Source organism: Atractosteus spatula, chromosome 5, assembly GCF_055471065.1.
Source record: "Atractosteus spatula isolate fAtrSpa1 chromosome 5, fAtrSpa1.hap1, whole genome shotgun sequence".
NCBI lineage: Eukaryota > Metazoa > Chordata > Actinopteri > Semionotiformes > Lepisosteidae > Atractosteus > Atractosteus spatula.
The window spans coordinates 129164-145756 of NC_142710.1; the positions used below are offsets into that span (position 1 = coordinate 129164).

Sequence of the window (16593 nt, forward strand, 5' to 3'; positions counted from 1 at the left end):
AGGGGTTAATACAGACACACTGACTGAACACTACAGTACATTCACACTGCACTGAGAGAGAGGGGTTAATACAAACATACTGACTAGACACTCCAGTACATTAACACTGCACTGAGAGAGAGGGGTTAATACAGACACACTGACTGGACACTCCAGTACATTAACACTGCACTGAGAGAGAGGGGTTCATACAGACACACTGACTGACTGGACACTCCAGTACATTAACACTGCACTGAGAGAGAGAGGGGTTAATACAGACACACTGACTGGACACTCCAGTACATTAACACTGCACTGAGAGAGAGGGGTTCATACAGGCACACTGACTGGACACTCCAGTACATTAACACTGCACTGAGAGAGAGGGGTTCATACAGACACACTGACTGGACACTCCAGTACATTAACACTGCACTGAGAGAGAGGGGTTAATACAGACACACTGACTGGACACTCCAGTACATTAACACTGCACTGAGAGAGAGGGGTTAATACAGACACACTGACTGGACACTCCAGTACATTAACACTGCACTGAGAGAGAGGGGTTCATACAGACACACTGACTGACTGGACACTCCAGTACATGAACACTGCACTGAGAGAGAGGGGTTAATACAGACACTTTCTACATTCTACGACATATTTCCAGTCTGCTGTGAGAGAACACATTTTCACAGGTTTGAGAGAAATATGTTTCTGAAAATCACTTCACTCTCAGTTGACAACTGTTATGTCTCTCACAGTGTGGCACTTACCTCTGCCTCTCACACAGAAACACACTGCCACACACACACAAGCTGAAGTAAGTGTCTGGCAGATTTGTGTAGGAAGTGTGTCTGTTGCCATGGATATGAGCAATACTGAGACACAGAGGAGGAAGACGAACTTCCTGGAGGAGAGGTAGAGAGGAGAGAGAGAACAGAGAGAGGAAAGATAGGGAGAGAGAGGGGAGAGGGGAGAGAGAGGGGAGAGAGACTGGACACAGACAGACCTGACTGTCCAGAGAGGACAAGCTCAGTGACCACAGCCTGGACACAGGCAGACCTGACTGTCCAGAGAGGACAAGTTCAGTGACCACAGCCTGGACACAGACACTGGACACAGGCAGACCTGACTGTCCAGAGAGGACAGGCTCAGTGACCACAGCCTGGACACAGAAACTGGACACAGGCAGACCTGACTGTCCAGAGAGGACAGGCTCAGTGACCACAGCCTGGACACAGAATCTGGACACAGACAGACCTGACTGTCCAGAGAGGACAGGCTCAGTGACCACAGCCTGGACACAGAAACTGGACACAGACAGACCTGACTGTCCAGAGAGGACAGGCTCAGTGACCACAGCCTGGACACAGAGACTGGACACAGGCAGACCTGACTGTCCAGAGAGGACAGGCTCAGTGACCACAGACTGGCCATAGAAACTGGACACAGACAGACCTGACTGTCCAGGGAGGACAGGCTCAGTGACCACAGCGTGGACACAGAAACTGGACACAGACAGACCTGACTGTCCAGAGAGGACAGGCTCAGTGACCACAGCGTGGACACAGAAAGTGTACTCATTCCTCTCTTCTCCTCTATCTTCCTCCCTCTTGCCCCCTCTCTCCTCTTCTCTTTCCTCTCTCCCAGAACGGAACAAGCTGCCCAGCCCTGTTGTTGAAGCCGATGCCCTGGCTCCTCTCCAGACACAGCTGGGTGAGACCCTCCAGTCAAGACAGGAGGCTCTTCTTCACACAGAGGGTGGTTGGGGTGGGGAACAAGCTGCCCAGCCATGTTGTTGAAGCCGATACCCTGGCTTCTCTCCAGACACAGCTGGGTGAGACCCTCCAGTCAGGACAGGAGGCTCTTCTTTACACAGAGGGGGGTGGGGGTGGGGAACAAGCTGCCCAGCCATGTTGTTGAAGCCGATACCCTGGCTCCTCTCCAGACATAGCTGGATGAGATCTTGAGATCCATTATTTAGTAACGACCAGACAAGTCAGTGTGGCCTCGTTCACTGGTACCCTGCCTGAAGCTGCAGGTTCACCTGTACAGTATATACCAATTGAACTTCCTACTGGATCTCTCGCAAGGGAACCTTTATTAATCTTCTTCGGGAACAAATCGACACAGTATTCTCTACACATGAGGTCCAGCAAGAGCGCTGTACAGTTTAACACAACATTACTGGACTGCAATTCTCCCCTTCCAATCGCACAGAGCACAGACAGGGAGAAACAACTCTGTCGAAAAAAAGAGAGCAGGCAGGGAAGAAACAAAAAGCGAAAGACCGGTAAGATGCACAAACAGCAAAGGAGTGGGATCTGAATCGGACACACGAATCAAAACAGACGCAGGATTTCACTTCTCGTTGCCCTGGTAACGAAAAAAGAAAAAAGGGCTCGCTAGGGATTGTGGGGTGGCAGAGGTCCGCAGCGCGTTACGTCAGCGCCGCGTCCGTCACGTTTCGTTTCCGCACTTTCGAGCAGGGCTAATTCAGAGAAAGCCGGCCACCGCAGTTAAAAAGGAAAATAAAAAGAGAATCTTATAACACATCGCCGATTCACTTCGGCGGGGGGTCGCATCGGACCAGAACCGGGCTGTCCCGTTCTAAATATGGCCAAACCCAAGCTGATCGTGTTTGATTTAGGTAAGATCTCTCCGACTCCTCCTCTCCGCCTCTGTCAAACCCGAGATGATCGGAGTAGTATTTCGTGCAAAGAAATCTACTTGCCTGTATGAACCCCTCTCTCAGTGCAGTGTTAATGTACTGGAGTGTCCAGTCAGTCAGTGTGTCTGTATGAACCCCTCTCTCTCAGTGCAGTGTTAATGTACTGGAGTGTCCAGTCAGTCAGTGTGTCTGTATGAACCCCTCTCTCTCAGTGCAGTGTTAATGTACTGGAGTGTCCAGTCAGTGTGTCTGTATGAACCCCTCTCTCTCAGTGCAGTGTTAATGTACTGGAGTGTCCAGTCAGTGTGTCTGTATGAACCCCTCTCTCTCAGTGCAGTGTTAATGTACTGGAGTGTCCAGTCAGTCAGTGTGTCTGTATGAACCCCTCTCTCTCAGTGCAGTGTTAATGTACTGGAGTGTCCAGTCAGTCAGTGTGTCTGTATTAACCCCTCTCTCTCAGTGCAGTGTTAATGTACTGGAGTGTCCAGTCAGTCAGTGTCTGTATGAACCCCTCTCTCTCAGTGCAGTGTTAATGTATTGGAGTGTCCAGTCAGTCAGTGTGTCTGTATGAACCCCTCTCTCTCAGTGCAGTGTTAATGTACTGGAGTGTCCAGTCAGTCAGTGTGTCTGTATGAACCCCTCTCTCTCAGTGCAGTGTTAATGTACTGGAGTGTCCAGTCAGTGTGTCTGTATGAACCCCTCTCTCTCAGTGCAGTGTTAATGTACTGGAGTGTCCAGTCAGTGTGTCTGTATGAACCCCTCTCTCTCAGCGCAGTGTTAATGTACTGGAGTGTCCAGTCAGTGTGTCTGTATGAACCCCTCTCTCTCAGTGCAGTGTTAATGTACTGGAGTGTCCAGTCAGTCAGTGTGTCTGTATTAACCCCTCTCTCTCAGTGCAGTGTTAATGTACTGGAGTGTCCAGTCAGTGTGTCTGTATGAACCCCTCTCTCTCAGTGCAGTGTTAATGTACTGGAGTGTCCAGTCAGTCAGTGTGTCTGTATGAACCCCTCTCTCTCAGTGCAGTGTTAATGTACTGGAGTGTCCAGTCAGTCAGTGTGTCTGTATGAACCCCTCTCTCTCAGTGCAGTGTTAATGTACTGTGGTGTTTAGTCAGTCTGGATTAACCTGTCTCTCTCTCTTAGATTATACCCTGTGGCCGTTCTGGGTTGACACACATTTTGATCCTCCCTTTTGCAAGGAGAAGTAAGTCACGAATTAAAGGCTTCATGCACTCAGGTTCTCCAGACAGTAACACAGCTGTTTTCTCTTTAACTGACCTGTTTCACTTGCTCTTATTGTCAAAGTGATGAGTAAACTGGAGTCCAGTCGCGTAGCAGCCTGATCCGCTCCAGGTTTTAGAAGTGCTTTCAGGCTGAATGTCTGAGTCCAGGTATCACCCCTTCAGTGTGGACAGTCAGAATGTCTCCCCCTTTCCTGTCAGGGAGGAGGTGCTGGACTCTCGGGGTCACCGCGTTGGCCTGTACCCCGAGTCTGCCGAGGCCCTGAGGTCCCTGCGCTCTCTGGGCTTCACGCTGGCCGCTGCCTCTCGGTGAGGAGACCCCCGTCCCCGTGTGCCTGCAGTAGGGGCCGTATTCCGAGCGCTGCTCCTCTCCCCTCTCCCCTCTCCCCTCTCTCCCCCTTCCCCCTTCCCTGTCCCCTCTCCTCTCTCTCCTCTCTCTCCTCTCTCTCTCCTCTCCTTTTCCCTCTCTCTCCTCTCTCTCTCCTCTCCTTTTCCCTCTCTCTCCCCTCTCTCCTCTCCTTTTCCCTCTCTCTCAGACTCTCTCCCCTCTCTCTCAGACTCTCTCCCCTCTCCCCTCTCCCCCCTCCTCTCCTCTCTCTCCGCTCTCCGCTCTCCTCTCTCTCCTCTCCTTTTCCCTCTCTCCTCTCCTTTTCCCTCTCTCTCAGACTCTCTCCCCTCTCTCCTCTCTCTCCTCTCTCTCTCCTCTCCTTTTCCCTCTCTCTCCCCTCTCTCCTCTCCTTTTCCCTCTCTCTCCCTTCTCTCCTCTCCTTTTCCCTCTCTCTCAGACTCTCTCCCCTCTCCTCTCCCCCCTCCCCCCTCCCCTCTCCCCTCTCCCCTCTCCCCTCTCCCCTCTCCCCTCTCCCCTCTCCCCTCTCTCCTCTCTCTCAGACTCTCTTCTCTCTGTCTCTCAGGACTGGGGAAGTGAAGGGGGCCAACCAGCTTCTCTCTCTCTTTGGCCTTGACCAGTACCTGTCCTTCAAGGAGATCTACCCGGGGTCGAAGGTCACGCACTTTCAGAGGTGACGTGTTTGGTGGGTGTGGTAGGTCAGGATGACACGATGCCGGTGGTGAACATTGGGATACAGATGATACTGTTGTGTGCTCGTCTCTGTGTGCCCTGTGGTGGACTGGTGTCTGGTGTCTGGTCCAGGGTGTGTGACTGAAATGGAATGTATCTGAATGGTGTTGGTGATATTGATAATGATGTTGTTGTATTGATGATGGTGATCTTGATGGTGATGGTGATAGTGATGATGGTGATAGTGTTGATTATTACGATGGTGAGGATGATGATGGCGTGATGTTGGTGATATTGATAACGATGTTGTATTGGTGATGATGGTGATATTAATGCCGATTATGGTGATAGTGTTGATTATAATGATGGGGAGGATGATGATGGTGTGATGATGGTGATATTGATGCCGATTATGGTGATAGTGTTAATTATAATGATGGGGAGCATGATGGTGGTGTGATGTTGGTGATATTGGTGATGATGGTGATGCTACTGATGATGATGATGGTGTTATCGATATTGATTATGATGTTTTCTGCCTCCAGGCTGCAGCAGCTCTCTGGCTGTCAGCTCTCAGAGATGATGTTCTTCGATGACGAGAGAAGAAACATCAGTGATGTCAGCAAGCTTGGTAACTAGTATAGCTCTGTAAACAGACTGACTGAGGGCCTAACCTCCTTTATCTGTGCCTGTCTGACTGGCAGTCTGTTTCTGCAGCCTCTTCCAACACACAGCACACCTGTGAGTGACAGTCAGGGTACAGCACACCTGTGAGTTACAGTCAGGATACAGTTAGGATACAGCACACCTGTGAGTGACAGTCAGGATACAGCACACCTGTGAGTGACAGTCAGGATACAGCACACCTGTGAGTAACAGTCAGGTTACAGTCAGGATACAGCACACCTGTGAGTGACAGTCAGGGTACAGCACACCTGTGAGTGACAGTCAGGTTTCAGTCAGGTTACAGCACACCTGTGAGTGACAGTCAGGGTACAGCACACCTGTGAGTGACAGTCAGGTTACAGTCAGGTTACAGCACACCTGTGAGTGACAGTCAGGTTACAGTCAGGTTACAGCACACCTGTGAGTGACAGTCAGGGTACAGCACACCTGTGAGTTACAGTCAGGTTACAGTCAGGATACAGCACACCTGTGAGTGACAGTCAGGATACAGCACACCTGTGAGTGACAGTCAGGGTATAGCACACCTGTGAGTGACAGTCAGGGTACAGCACACCTGTGAGTTACAGTCAGGTTACAGTCAGGATACAGCACACCTGTGAGTGACAGTCAGGTTACAGCACACCTGTGAGTGACAGTGAGGTTACAGCACACCTGTGAGTGACAGTCAGGATACAGTCAGGTTACAGCACACCTGTGAGTGACAGTCAGGTTACAGCACACCTGTGAGTTAAAGTCAGGTTACAGCACACCTGTGAGTTACAGTCAGGTTACAGCCCACCTGTGAGTGACAGTCAGGTTACAGCACACCTGTGAGTGACAGTCAGGTTACAGCACACCTGTGAGTTACAGTCAGGTTACAGTCAGGATACAGCACACCTGTGAGTTACAGTCAGGATACAGTCAGGTTACAGCACACCTGTGAGTGACAGTCAGGGTACTGTCAGGTTACAGCACACCTGTGAGTGACAGTCAGGTTACAGTCAGGATAAAGCACACCTGTGAGTTACAGTCAGGATACAGTCAGGTTACAGCACACCTGTGAGTGACAGGGTACAGTCAGGGTACAGCACACCTGTGAGTTACAGTCAGGATACAGCACACCTGTGAGTGACAGTCAGGATACAGCCCACCTGTGAGTGACAGTCAGGGTACAGCACACCTGTGAGTGACAGTCAGGATACAGCACACCTGTGAGTTACAGTCAGGTTACAGTCAGGATACAGCACACCTGTGAGTGACAGTGAGGTTACAGCACACCTGTGAGTGACAGTCAGGTTACAGCACACCTGTGAGTTACAGTCAGGTTACAGTCAGGATACAGCACACCTGTGAGTTACAGTCAGGTTACAGTCAGGATACAGCACACCTGTGAGTGACAGTGAGGTTACAGCACACCTGTGAGTGACAGTCAGGATACAGTCAGGTTACAGCACACCTGTGAGTGACAGTCAGGTTACAGCACACCTGTGAGTGACAGTCAGGATACAGCACACCTGTGAGTGACAGTCAGGGTATAGCACACCTGTGAGTTACAGTAAGGTTACAGCACACCTGTGAGTTACAGTCAGGTTACAGTCAGGATACAGCACACCTGTGAGTGACAGTCAGGTTACAGTCAGGATACAGCACACTTGTGAGTGACAGTCAGGATACAGCACACCTGTGAGTGACAGTCAGGTTACAGCACACCTGTGAGTGACAGTCAGGGTACAGCACACCTGTGAGTGACAGTCAGGTTACAGTCAGGATACAGCACACATGTGAGTGACAGTCAGGATACAGCACACCTGTGAGTGACAGTCAGGTTACAGCACACCTGTGAGTGACAGTCAGGATACAGTCAGGTTACAGCACACCTGTGAGTGACAGTCAGGTTACAGCACACCTGTGAGTGACAGTCAGGATACAGTCAGGTTACAGCACACCTGTGAGTGACAGTCAGGGTACAGTCAGGATACAGCACACATGTGAGTGACAGTCAGGATACAGCACACCTGTGAGTGACAGTCAGGTTACAGCACACCTGTGAGTGACAGTCAGGATACAGTCAGGTTACAGCACACCTGTGAGTGACAGTCAGGTTACAGCACACCTGTGAGTGACAGTCAGGATACAGTCAGGTTACAGCACACCTGTGAGTGACAGTCAGGTTACAGCACACCTGTGAGTTACAGTCAGGTTACAGTCAGGATACAGCACACCTGTGAGTGACAGTCAGGTTACAGCACACCTGTGAGTGACAGTCAGGATACAGTCAGGTTACAGCACACCTGTGAGTGACAGTCAGGTTACAGCACACCTGTGAGTGACAGTCAGGGTACAGCACACCTGTGAGTTACAGTCAGGTTACAGTCAGGATACAGCACACCTGTGAGTGACAGTCAGGGTACAGCACACCTGTGAGTTACAGTCAGGTTACAGTCAGGATACAGCACACCTGTGAGTGACAGTCAGGATGCAGCACACCTGTGAGTGACAGTCAGGGTATAGCACACCTGTGAGTTACAGTCAGGTTACAGCACACCTGTGAGTGACTGTCAGGATACAGTCAGGTTACAGCACACCTGTGAGTGACAGTCAGGATACAGTCAGGTTACAGCACACCTGTGAGTGACAGTCAGGGTACAGTCAGGATACAGCACACCTGTGAGTGACAGTCAGGTTACAGCACACCTGTGAGTGACAGTCAGGATACAGTCAGGTTACAGCACACCTGTGAGTGACAGTCAGGGTACAGCACACCTGTGAGTGACAGTCAGGGTACAGCACACCTGTGAGTGACAGTCAGGACACATTGCTGTCTCTGACTTGACTCTGTGGTCTGGCCTCACACCCCTGTATCGCGCTGATCCCTGTCTCTGACAGGAGCTACCATGAGTTACATATCTCCTCTTCTGGCTTTGAACATACATCAGGGTAACAAAGGGACAAGTACAGGCTTACTCCATGCTGAAAAGAGAAGACACACAATGTTTTGGCCTTCTTCACCCGAAACATTCAGCAGGAATAAACCGTGACTTGTTCCTCTTCAGCCTACGCCTGCTGACGCAGCTCCCTGCTCGAGCTACAGGAGGGCTGCGTTTAAAAGCTCAGTGGGCTGGAAGGAGCTGTTCTACATCCCCGCGCGTCTTCCTATACTGCGCGAGAAATACCTTCTTGTCTTAAACTCCAGCTGCTGAAGACACGCGAGATCCCACACGCGCCGTGTCTGAGCGGCTGCTTGCTTTCCGTGGCCTCTTGGCGCCCCTAGTGGCCACACATGGCGCGACGGCAAGGTGTTAGTGCCTGGGAGCTGAGGAATGGGCAGCGCAGTGCGGAGGGGCAGACCGGGTGTCCGTTCACACGCCAAGAACAGGGAGCAAGCTTGTTTTCACCAGACTCTCAATTCAGCTCAGTTCAGTTCAAGGTGCTTTATTCGCATGACCGATGGGTACAATCAGTGTCGCCAAAGCACATAAAAATAATAAAATTAACATGGAACAAAACAAAAAATAGAAGTAAAATAAAATCTACAGACATAGATCTCCCTCTCTCCCTCTCTCCCTCTCTCCTCTCTCTCCCTCTCTCTTCTCTCTCTCTCCTCTCAATTCAGTTCAGTTCAAGGTGCTTTATTAGCATGACCGATGGGTACAATCAGTGTCGCCAAAGCAAATGAAAATAATAAAATTAACATGGAACAAAACAAAAAATAGAAGTAAAATAAAATCTACAGACATTTACAACAAAGACATATTATAAAATATTGACATATACTGTAGACAGAAGGAGCATTATTGGGAGACAGACTCACTGTTCCTCAGGCTGTCTCTCCCTCTCTCTCCCTCTCTCCCTCCCTCTCTCTCGCTCTCTCCCTCTCTCCCTCCCTCTCTCTCGCTCTCTCCCTCTCTCCCTCTCTCCCTCTCTCTCCCTCTCTCCCTCTCTCTCTCTCCCTCTCTCGCAGGGGTGCACTGTGTTCTCGTGGACAACGGAATAACGAAGAAGTTGATTAACGAGGAGCTCGTTAAGTTCTCCCAGCGTCAGCAAGTGTGACTCAGGGGACCCGCCGCCCTGCGATCCATGTCAGTCCCGTCTGGGGATCCTGGCTGGACGATGAAGATGATGACGATGGTGCTAACATTTTAGGACTGAGAGTGGTTTTAAGGAGCGGTCTGGGACCTGGTTTCATCTCCGCAGGGTGTGGAGGCGCTCGGCGACAGCAGACTGCACTGTACTGGCACTTGTCACTGTAAATTATTCTTCATCAACGTGTAGCGTTTTGCTCTTTCAAGACTCTGTCTGTCCACGGGGGGGCGCTGGAGAGCAGGACCGAGAATGACCTGATGGACGCTGTCTGACCCTGGGACATTCGCTCCCGAGACTGCATCCAGTGGTGTCTGGACTCGGAGAAGCTCGGTAATGTGTAACTTGAGGTACAGTGCAAAAACTGAGAAGAAAAACCGCGACAGCCCTGAATACATTTTAATTGCAATTCTCAAACCTGCCACCAGAGGGGGATGTGATTCCATCATTAAAAATGTTCCGTGTATAATAAGGATGTCTGTATATTCTGGGCCACTCCTTATATGAAGGATGTGAAGGCAAACACACTGCACACTCCAGTACATTAACACTGCACTGAGAGAGAGGGGTTCATACAGACACACTGACTGACTGGACACTCCAGTACATTAACACTGCACTGAGAGAGAGGGGTTCATACAGACACACTGACTGACTGGACACTCCAGTACATTAACACTGCACTGAGAGAGAGGGGTTCATACAGACACACTGACTGGACACTCCAGTACATTAACACTGCACTGAGAGAGAGGGGTTCATACAGACACACTGACTGACTGGACACTCCAGTACATTAACACTGCACTGAGAGAGAGGGGTTCATACAGACACACTGACTGGACACTCCAGTACATTAACACTGCACTGAGAGAGAGGGGTTCATACAGACACACTGACTGGACACTCCAGTACATTAACACTGCACTGAGAGAGAGGGGTTCATACAGACACACTGACTGACTGGACACTCCAGTACATTAACACTGCACTGAGAGAGAGGGGTTCATACAGACACACTGACTGACTGGACACTCCAGTACATTAACACTGCACTGAGAGAGAGGGGTTCATACAGACACATTGACTGGACACTCCAGTACATTAACACTGCACTGAGAGAGAGGGGTTAATACAGACACACTGACTGACTGGACACTCCAGTACATTAACACTGCACTGAGAGAGAGGGGTTAATACAGACACACTGACTGACTGGACACTCCAGTACATTAACACTGCACTGAGAGAGAGGGGTTCATACAGACACACTGACTGGACACTCCAGTACATTAACACTGCACTGAGAGAGAGGGGTTCATACAGACACACTGACTGGACACTCCAGTACATTAACACTGCACTGAGAGAGAGGGGTTCATACAGGAATACTGTGGAAAATGGAATTCGATAAGCACACAAGCCACTATTTCAGTCCTTTATGTATAGGGTTATTTTTTTAAGTACTGTCTGTTCCAGTCCCGTTGTTTTCCGAAAGCATCTGAAATCTAATGCATGTTCTCGTTAATATTCACATCATATAAGCAGGCATATTGATGAGCATCATTATCAGAAGAGATCTGATCTCCCTTGGGAGATGAAGTGACTGTAACTCTAATTAACCACTTTAAATTAGATTGTTGTGTTTCACTGCTTACAGCAAGACATGAAGAAGCAAAGGCAAAGATACTGTTCTTCTCACTACAGTACATTAACACTGCACTGAGAGAGAGGGGTTCATACAGACACACTGACTGGACACTCCAGTACATTAACACTGCACTGAGAGAGAGGGGTTAATACAGACACACTGACTGACTGGACACTCCAGTACATTAACACTGCACTGAGAGAGAGGGGTTCATACAGACACACTGACTGACTGGACACTCCAGTACATTAACACTGCACTGAGAGAGAGGGGTTCATACAGACACACTGACTGGACACTCCAGTACATTAACACTGCACTGAGAGAGAGGGGTTCATACAGACACACTGACTGACTGGACACTCCAGTACATTAACACTGCACTGAGAGAGAGGGGTTCATACAGACACACTGACTGACTGGACACTCCAGTACATTAACACTGCACTGAGAGAGAGGGGTTAATACAGACACACTGACTGACTGGACACTCCAGTACATTAACACTGCACTGAGAGAGAGGGGTTCATACAGACACACTGACTGGACACTCCAGTACATTAACACTGCACTGAGAGAGAGGGGTTCATACAGACACACTGACTGGACACTCCAGTACATTAACACTGCACTGAGAGAGAGGGGTTCATACAGACACACTGACTGGACACTCCAGTACATTAACACTGCACTGAGAGAGAGGGGTTCATACAGACACACTGACTGGACACTCCAGTACATTAACACTGCACTGAGAGAGAGGGGTTTATACAGACACACTGACTGACTGGACACTCCAGTACATTAACACTGCACTGAGAGAGAGGGGTTCATACAGACACACTGACTGACTGGACACTCCAGTACATTAACACTGCACTGAGAGAGAGGGGTTCATACAGACACACTGACTGGACACTCCAGTACATTAACACTGCACTGAGAGAGAGGGGTTCATACAGGCACACTGACTGGACACTCCAGTACATTAACACTGCACTGAGAGAGAGGGGTTCATACAGACACACTGGCTGGACACTCCAGTACATTAACACTGCACTGAGAGAGAGGGGTTCATACAGACACACTGACTGACTGGACACTCCAGTACATTAACACTGCACTGAGAGAGCTCTGACAGATGCCCATGACTCTCCTCCGCTGATCCTGTCTCTGCAGGAGCGAGCTGACATGTGGACACGTCTTCCTGTCCAGTCCAGGAGCTTGTCCTCGCAGGGCCGTTTGTCTTGAGGTGTAGCAGCCTCATCACACCCGTGTTCACCCTGTGAGCTCCTCCTCTCCCTCACGGGGTTAAGTTGCTCTTTGTGCAGTCGGTGCTCAGGGATCGGATGTGCAGGAGTCAGCAGAGCTTGGCGTCTGGACACGGCTTGGCCCGCCACGCCACGCTCACACCTGCGTCCACACGCGCAGAGTCAGAGCGCTCGTATAAGAGGGACTGTCTGAGCCTTCGCCCGCTGTCTGTCTGAGAGACCCAGAGACACAGCTGAGACCGGTCACCTCCCGAAACACTGAGGGACACTGAAGGACAGAGACACAGCTGAGACCAGTCACCTCCTGAAACACAGAGGGACAGAGACACAGCTGAGACCGGTCACCTCCCGAAACACTGAGGGACAGAGACACAGCTGAGACCGGTCACCTCCTGAAACACAGAGGGACACTGAAGGACAGAGACACAGCTGAGACCGGTCACCTCCCGAAACACTGAGGGACACTGAAGGACAGAGACACAGCTGAGACCAGTCACCTCCTGAAACACAGAGGGACAGAGACACAGCTGAGACCTGTCACCTCCCGAAACACTGAGGGACAGAGACACAGCTGAGACCGGTCACCTCCTGAAACACTGAGGGACACTGAGGGACAGAGACACAGCTGAGACCGGTCACCTCCTGAAACACAGAGGGACACTGAAGGACAGAGACACAGCTGAGACTGGTCACCTCCTGAAACACAGAGGGACAGAGACACAGCTGAGACCGGTCACCTCCTGAAACACAGAGGGACACTGAGGGGCAGAGACACAGCTGAGACCGGTCACCTCCTGAAACACAGAGGGACACTGAGGGACAGAGACACAGCTGAGACCGATCACCTCCTGAAACACAGAGGGACACAGAGGGACAGAGACACAGCTGAGACCGGTCACCTCCTGAAACACAGAGGGACACTGAGGGACAGAGACACAGCTGAGACCAGTCACCTCCTGAAACACAGAGGGACAGAGACACAGCTGAGACCGGTCACCTCCTGAAACACAGAGGGACACTGAGGGACAGAGACACAGCTGAGACCGGTCACCTCCTGAAACACAGAGGGACAGAGACACAGCTGAGACCGGTCACCTCCTGAAACACAGAGGGACACTGAGGGGCAGAGGCACAGCTGAGACCGGTCACCTCCTGAAACACAGAGGGACAGAGACACAGGTGAGCTGGAGGTCAGTGTGTCCACTGCTCAGAGACTGGTCACTTCCTGAAACACAGAGGTACAGAGAGAGAGGGGTACAGAGAGAGGAGAGAGAGGGAGAGATAGGGGAGAGAGGAGAGAGACAAGGAGGAGAGAGGAGAGAGGAGAGAGGAGAGAGGAGAGAGGAGAGAGGAGAGAAGAAGGAGAGAGGAGAGGGAGAGGGAGAGGAGAGAGGAAGAGAGAGGAGAGAGAGGGCAGAGAGCTGATGGGAGTGACCCGTGTTTCCTCTCAGGTCATGGCCCTGCAGGACGTGCTCGGGTTCCAGGACACCCCCGCCTACCCGCGGTGGAACGCCCCCGCCTCCCTCTGCCTGGCCGTGGAGGAGTCCGGTCTGGGCCCCGGGGGCGGGGGCGGGGCGGGGGCGTGTCCCCTGCGGCTCTCCGTGCCCGCCCCCGCCCAGCCGGCCCCGCCCCGGCCCGCCCCCTTCCCGCTGGCGCACGGCACCACCACGCTGGGCTTCGTGTTCCGGGGCGGGGTGGTGGCGGCGGCGGACACGCGCTCCAGCTGCGGCGGGCTGGTGGCCTGCCCGGGCTCGCACAAGATCATCCCCGTGCACTCGCACCTGGTGGGCACCACCTCGGGCACCGGCGCCGACTGCATGCTCTGGAAGCGCGCGCTGGCCCGCGAGTGCCGCCTGTACCAGCTGCGGCACCGCCGGCGCCTGACCGTGGCCGGCACCGCCAAGCTGCTGGCCCTCATGCTGCACCCCTTCAAGGGCACCGAGGTGTGCGTGGCGGCCACGCTGTGCGGCTGGGACGGGGGCGGGGCGGCAGGGGCAGGGGGGCAGGAGGGCGGGGGTGCCGGGGCAGCAGTGACAGGGGGGCAGGAGGGCGGGGGTGCCGGGGCAGCAGTGACAGGGGGGCATGAGGGCGGGGGCGCCGGGGCTGCAGGGGCAGGGGGGCAGGAGGGCGGGGGCGCCGGGGCAGCAGTGACAGGGGGGCAGGAGGGCGGGGGCACCGGGGCTGCAGGGGCAGGGGGGCAGGAGGGCGGGGGCGCCGGGGCAGCAGGGGCAGTGACAGGGGGGCAGGAGGGAGGGTCCAGAGGGGCGGCGATGTCAGTGACAGGGGGGCAGGAGGGCAGGAGTGACAGGGCAACAGTGCCAGTGACAGGGGTCCAGGAGGGAGGCTCCAGAGGGGCAGTGAGAGGGAGGGCAGTGCCAGGGGTCCAGGAGGGAGGGTCCAGTGGGGCAGTGGGAGGGAGGGCAGTGCCAGGGGTCCAGGAGGGAGGCTCCAGAGGGGCAGTGGGAGGGAGCGCAGTGCCAGGGGGGCAGGAGGGAGGCTCCAGAGGGGCAGTGGGAGGGAGCGCAGTGCCAGGGGGGCAGGAGGGAGGGTCCAGAGGGGCAGTGGGAGGGAGGGCAGTGCCAGGGGTCCAGGAGGGAGGGTCCAGTGGGGCAGTGGGAGGGAGCGCAGTGCCAGGGGTCCAGGAGGGAGGGTCCAGTGGGCACTGTCCCGGCTCGGGCCCGGACCTGTGGTACGTGTACAGTGACGGGTCCCGCCTGCGGGGGACGCTGTTCTCCGTGGGCTCGGGCTCGCCATACGCCCTGTCGGTGTTGGACGGGGGGTACCGCTGGGGGATGGGCGTGGCAGAGGCCTGCGCGCTGGCCAGGAAGGCAGTGTACCACGCCATGCACCGCGACGCCTACTCCGGCAACTGCGTGGACCTGTACCACATCACCGCCAGCGGCTGGAGCAGGAGGGACCGAGAGGACCTGAAGGAGGAGTACTACAGAGAGAGAGAGAGGAGAGAGAGAGAGGAGAGAGAGAGAGGAGAGAGGAGACAGAGAGAGAAGATTGAGAGAGAAGATTGAGTGAGGAGATTGAGAGAGGAGATTGAGAGAGGAGAGAGGAGATTGAGAGAGGAGTAATACACAGAGAGAGAGGAGAGAGAGAGAGGGATGAGAGGACAGGGAGAGAGAGAGGAGAGAAAGAGAGGAGTAATACAGAGAGAAAGGAGATTGAGAGAGGAGTACAAGTGAGAGAGCAGAGAAGAGAGATAGAGATTGAACCGGGAGCGTTTGTTGTATTGGTGTCAGTATTGGGATGCCCTCCCTCAGGATATAGATGGGACCAGGAGCGATTGTTGTTTTGGTGTCAGTAGTGGGATGCTCCACCTCTGGATAGAGATTGAACCGGGAGCGTTTGTTGGATTGGTGTTAGTAGTGGGATGCCCCATCTCAGGATAGAGGTGGAACTGGAAGCGATTGTTGTTTTGGTGTCAGTAGTGGGATGCTCCACCTCTGGATAGAGATTGAACTGGAAGCGATTGTTGTTTTGACGTTAGTAGTGGGATGCCCCGTCTCGGTACAGAGATGGAACCGGGAGCGATTGTGGGATTGGTGTCCGTAGTGGGATAGAGATGGAACCTCGAACACAGTGGAACTACTGCTACCCAGCCAGAGCCAAAGCAGAGCAGCCGGGGGAGTGACGGACTGGCGTGCTGTAGGGACAGCTGCCTCGCGGCCAGTGCCCAGGAGGTCAAGCCGCGCACCGTTCTCCTGCCTCAGGAGCCAGAGACAACGAAGAGCACCTGGACCGACAGAGGTGCCATCCTGCGCCGCTCCCACGAGCCCCTGCTTCCGGAGCCCCGCCCTGGTGAGTCTGCACGGGGACGAGGCACCCCCACCGGCCGCAAAGCCGGGAGGGATCCCCACTGTCGGAGCCCTGAGGGCGTCCCCAGCAGGACCTGCTCTGTGAGCGGCACTCAGGCTGTTAATCTGTAACAGGACTGCAGATTGTAACTGCCTCATCAGCCATGCCAATACAGTCCACTGGATTTGACATTGGAGAGAG

At 53.1% G+C, this 16593-nt stretch overlaps 2 protein-coding genes across 2 annotated transcripts; both read left to right on the forward strand.

Moving 5' to 3' along the window:
- The first annotated feature begins 2458 nt into the window (after nucleotides 1-2458).
- On the forward strand, nucleotides 2459-10102 carry LOC148833213 (magnesium-dependent phosphatase 1-like). Its single transcript, XM_088916869.1, has 6 exons — nucleotides 2459-2638; nucleotides 3802-3862; nucleotides 4101-4208; nucleotides 4811-4918; nucleotides 5463-5548; nucleotides 9545-10102. The coding sequence occupies exons 1-6, from the start codon at nucleotides 2605-2607 to the stop codon at nucleotides 9631-9633; spliced, it is 486 nt and encodes a 161-aa protein (XP_088772995.1). The 5' UTR covers nucleotides 2459-2604; the 3' UTR covers nucleotides 9634-10102.
- Nucleotides 10103-14039: 3937 nt separating this feature from the next.
- LOC148833214 (proteasome subunit beta type-11-like) lies at nucleotides 14040-15611 on the forward strand. Its single transcript, XM_088917832.1, has 2 exons — nucleotides 14040-14601; nucleotides 15199-15611. The coding sequence occupies exons 1-2, from the start codon at nucleotides 14040-14042 to the stop codon at nucleotides 15609-15611; spliced, it is 975 nt and encodes a 324-aa protein (XP_088773958.1).
- Nucleotides 15612-16593: the final 982 nt, after the last annotated feature.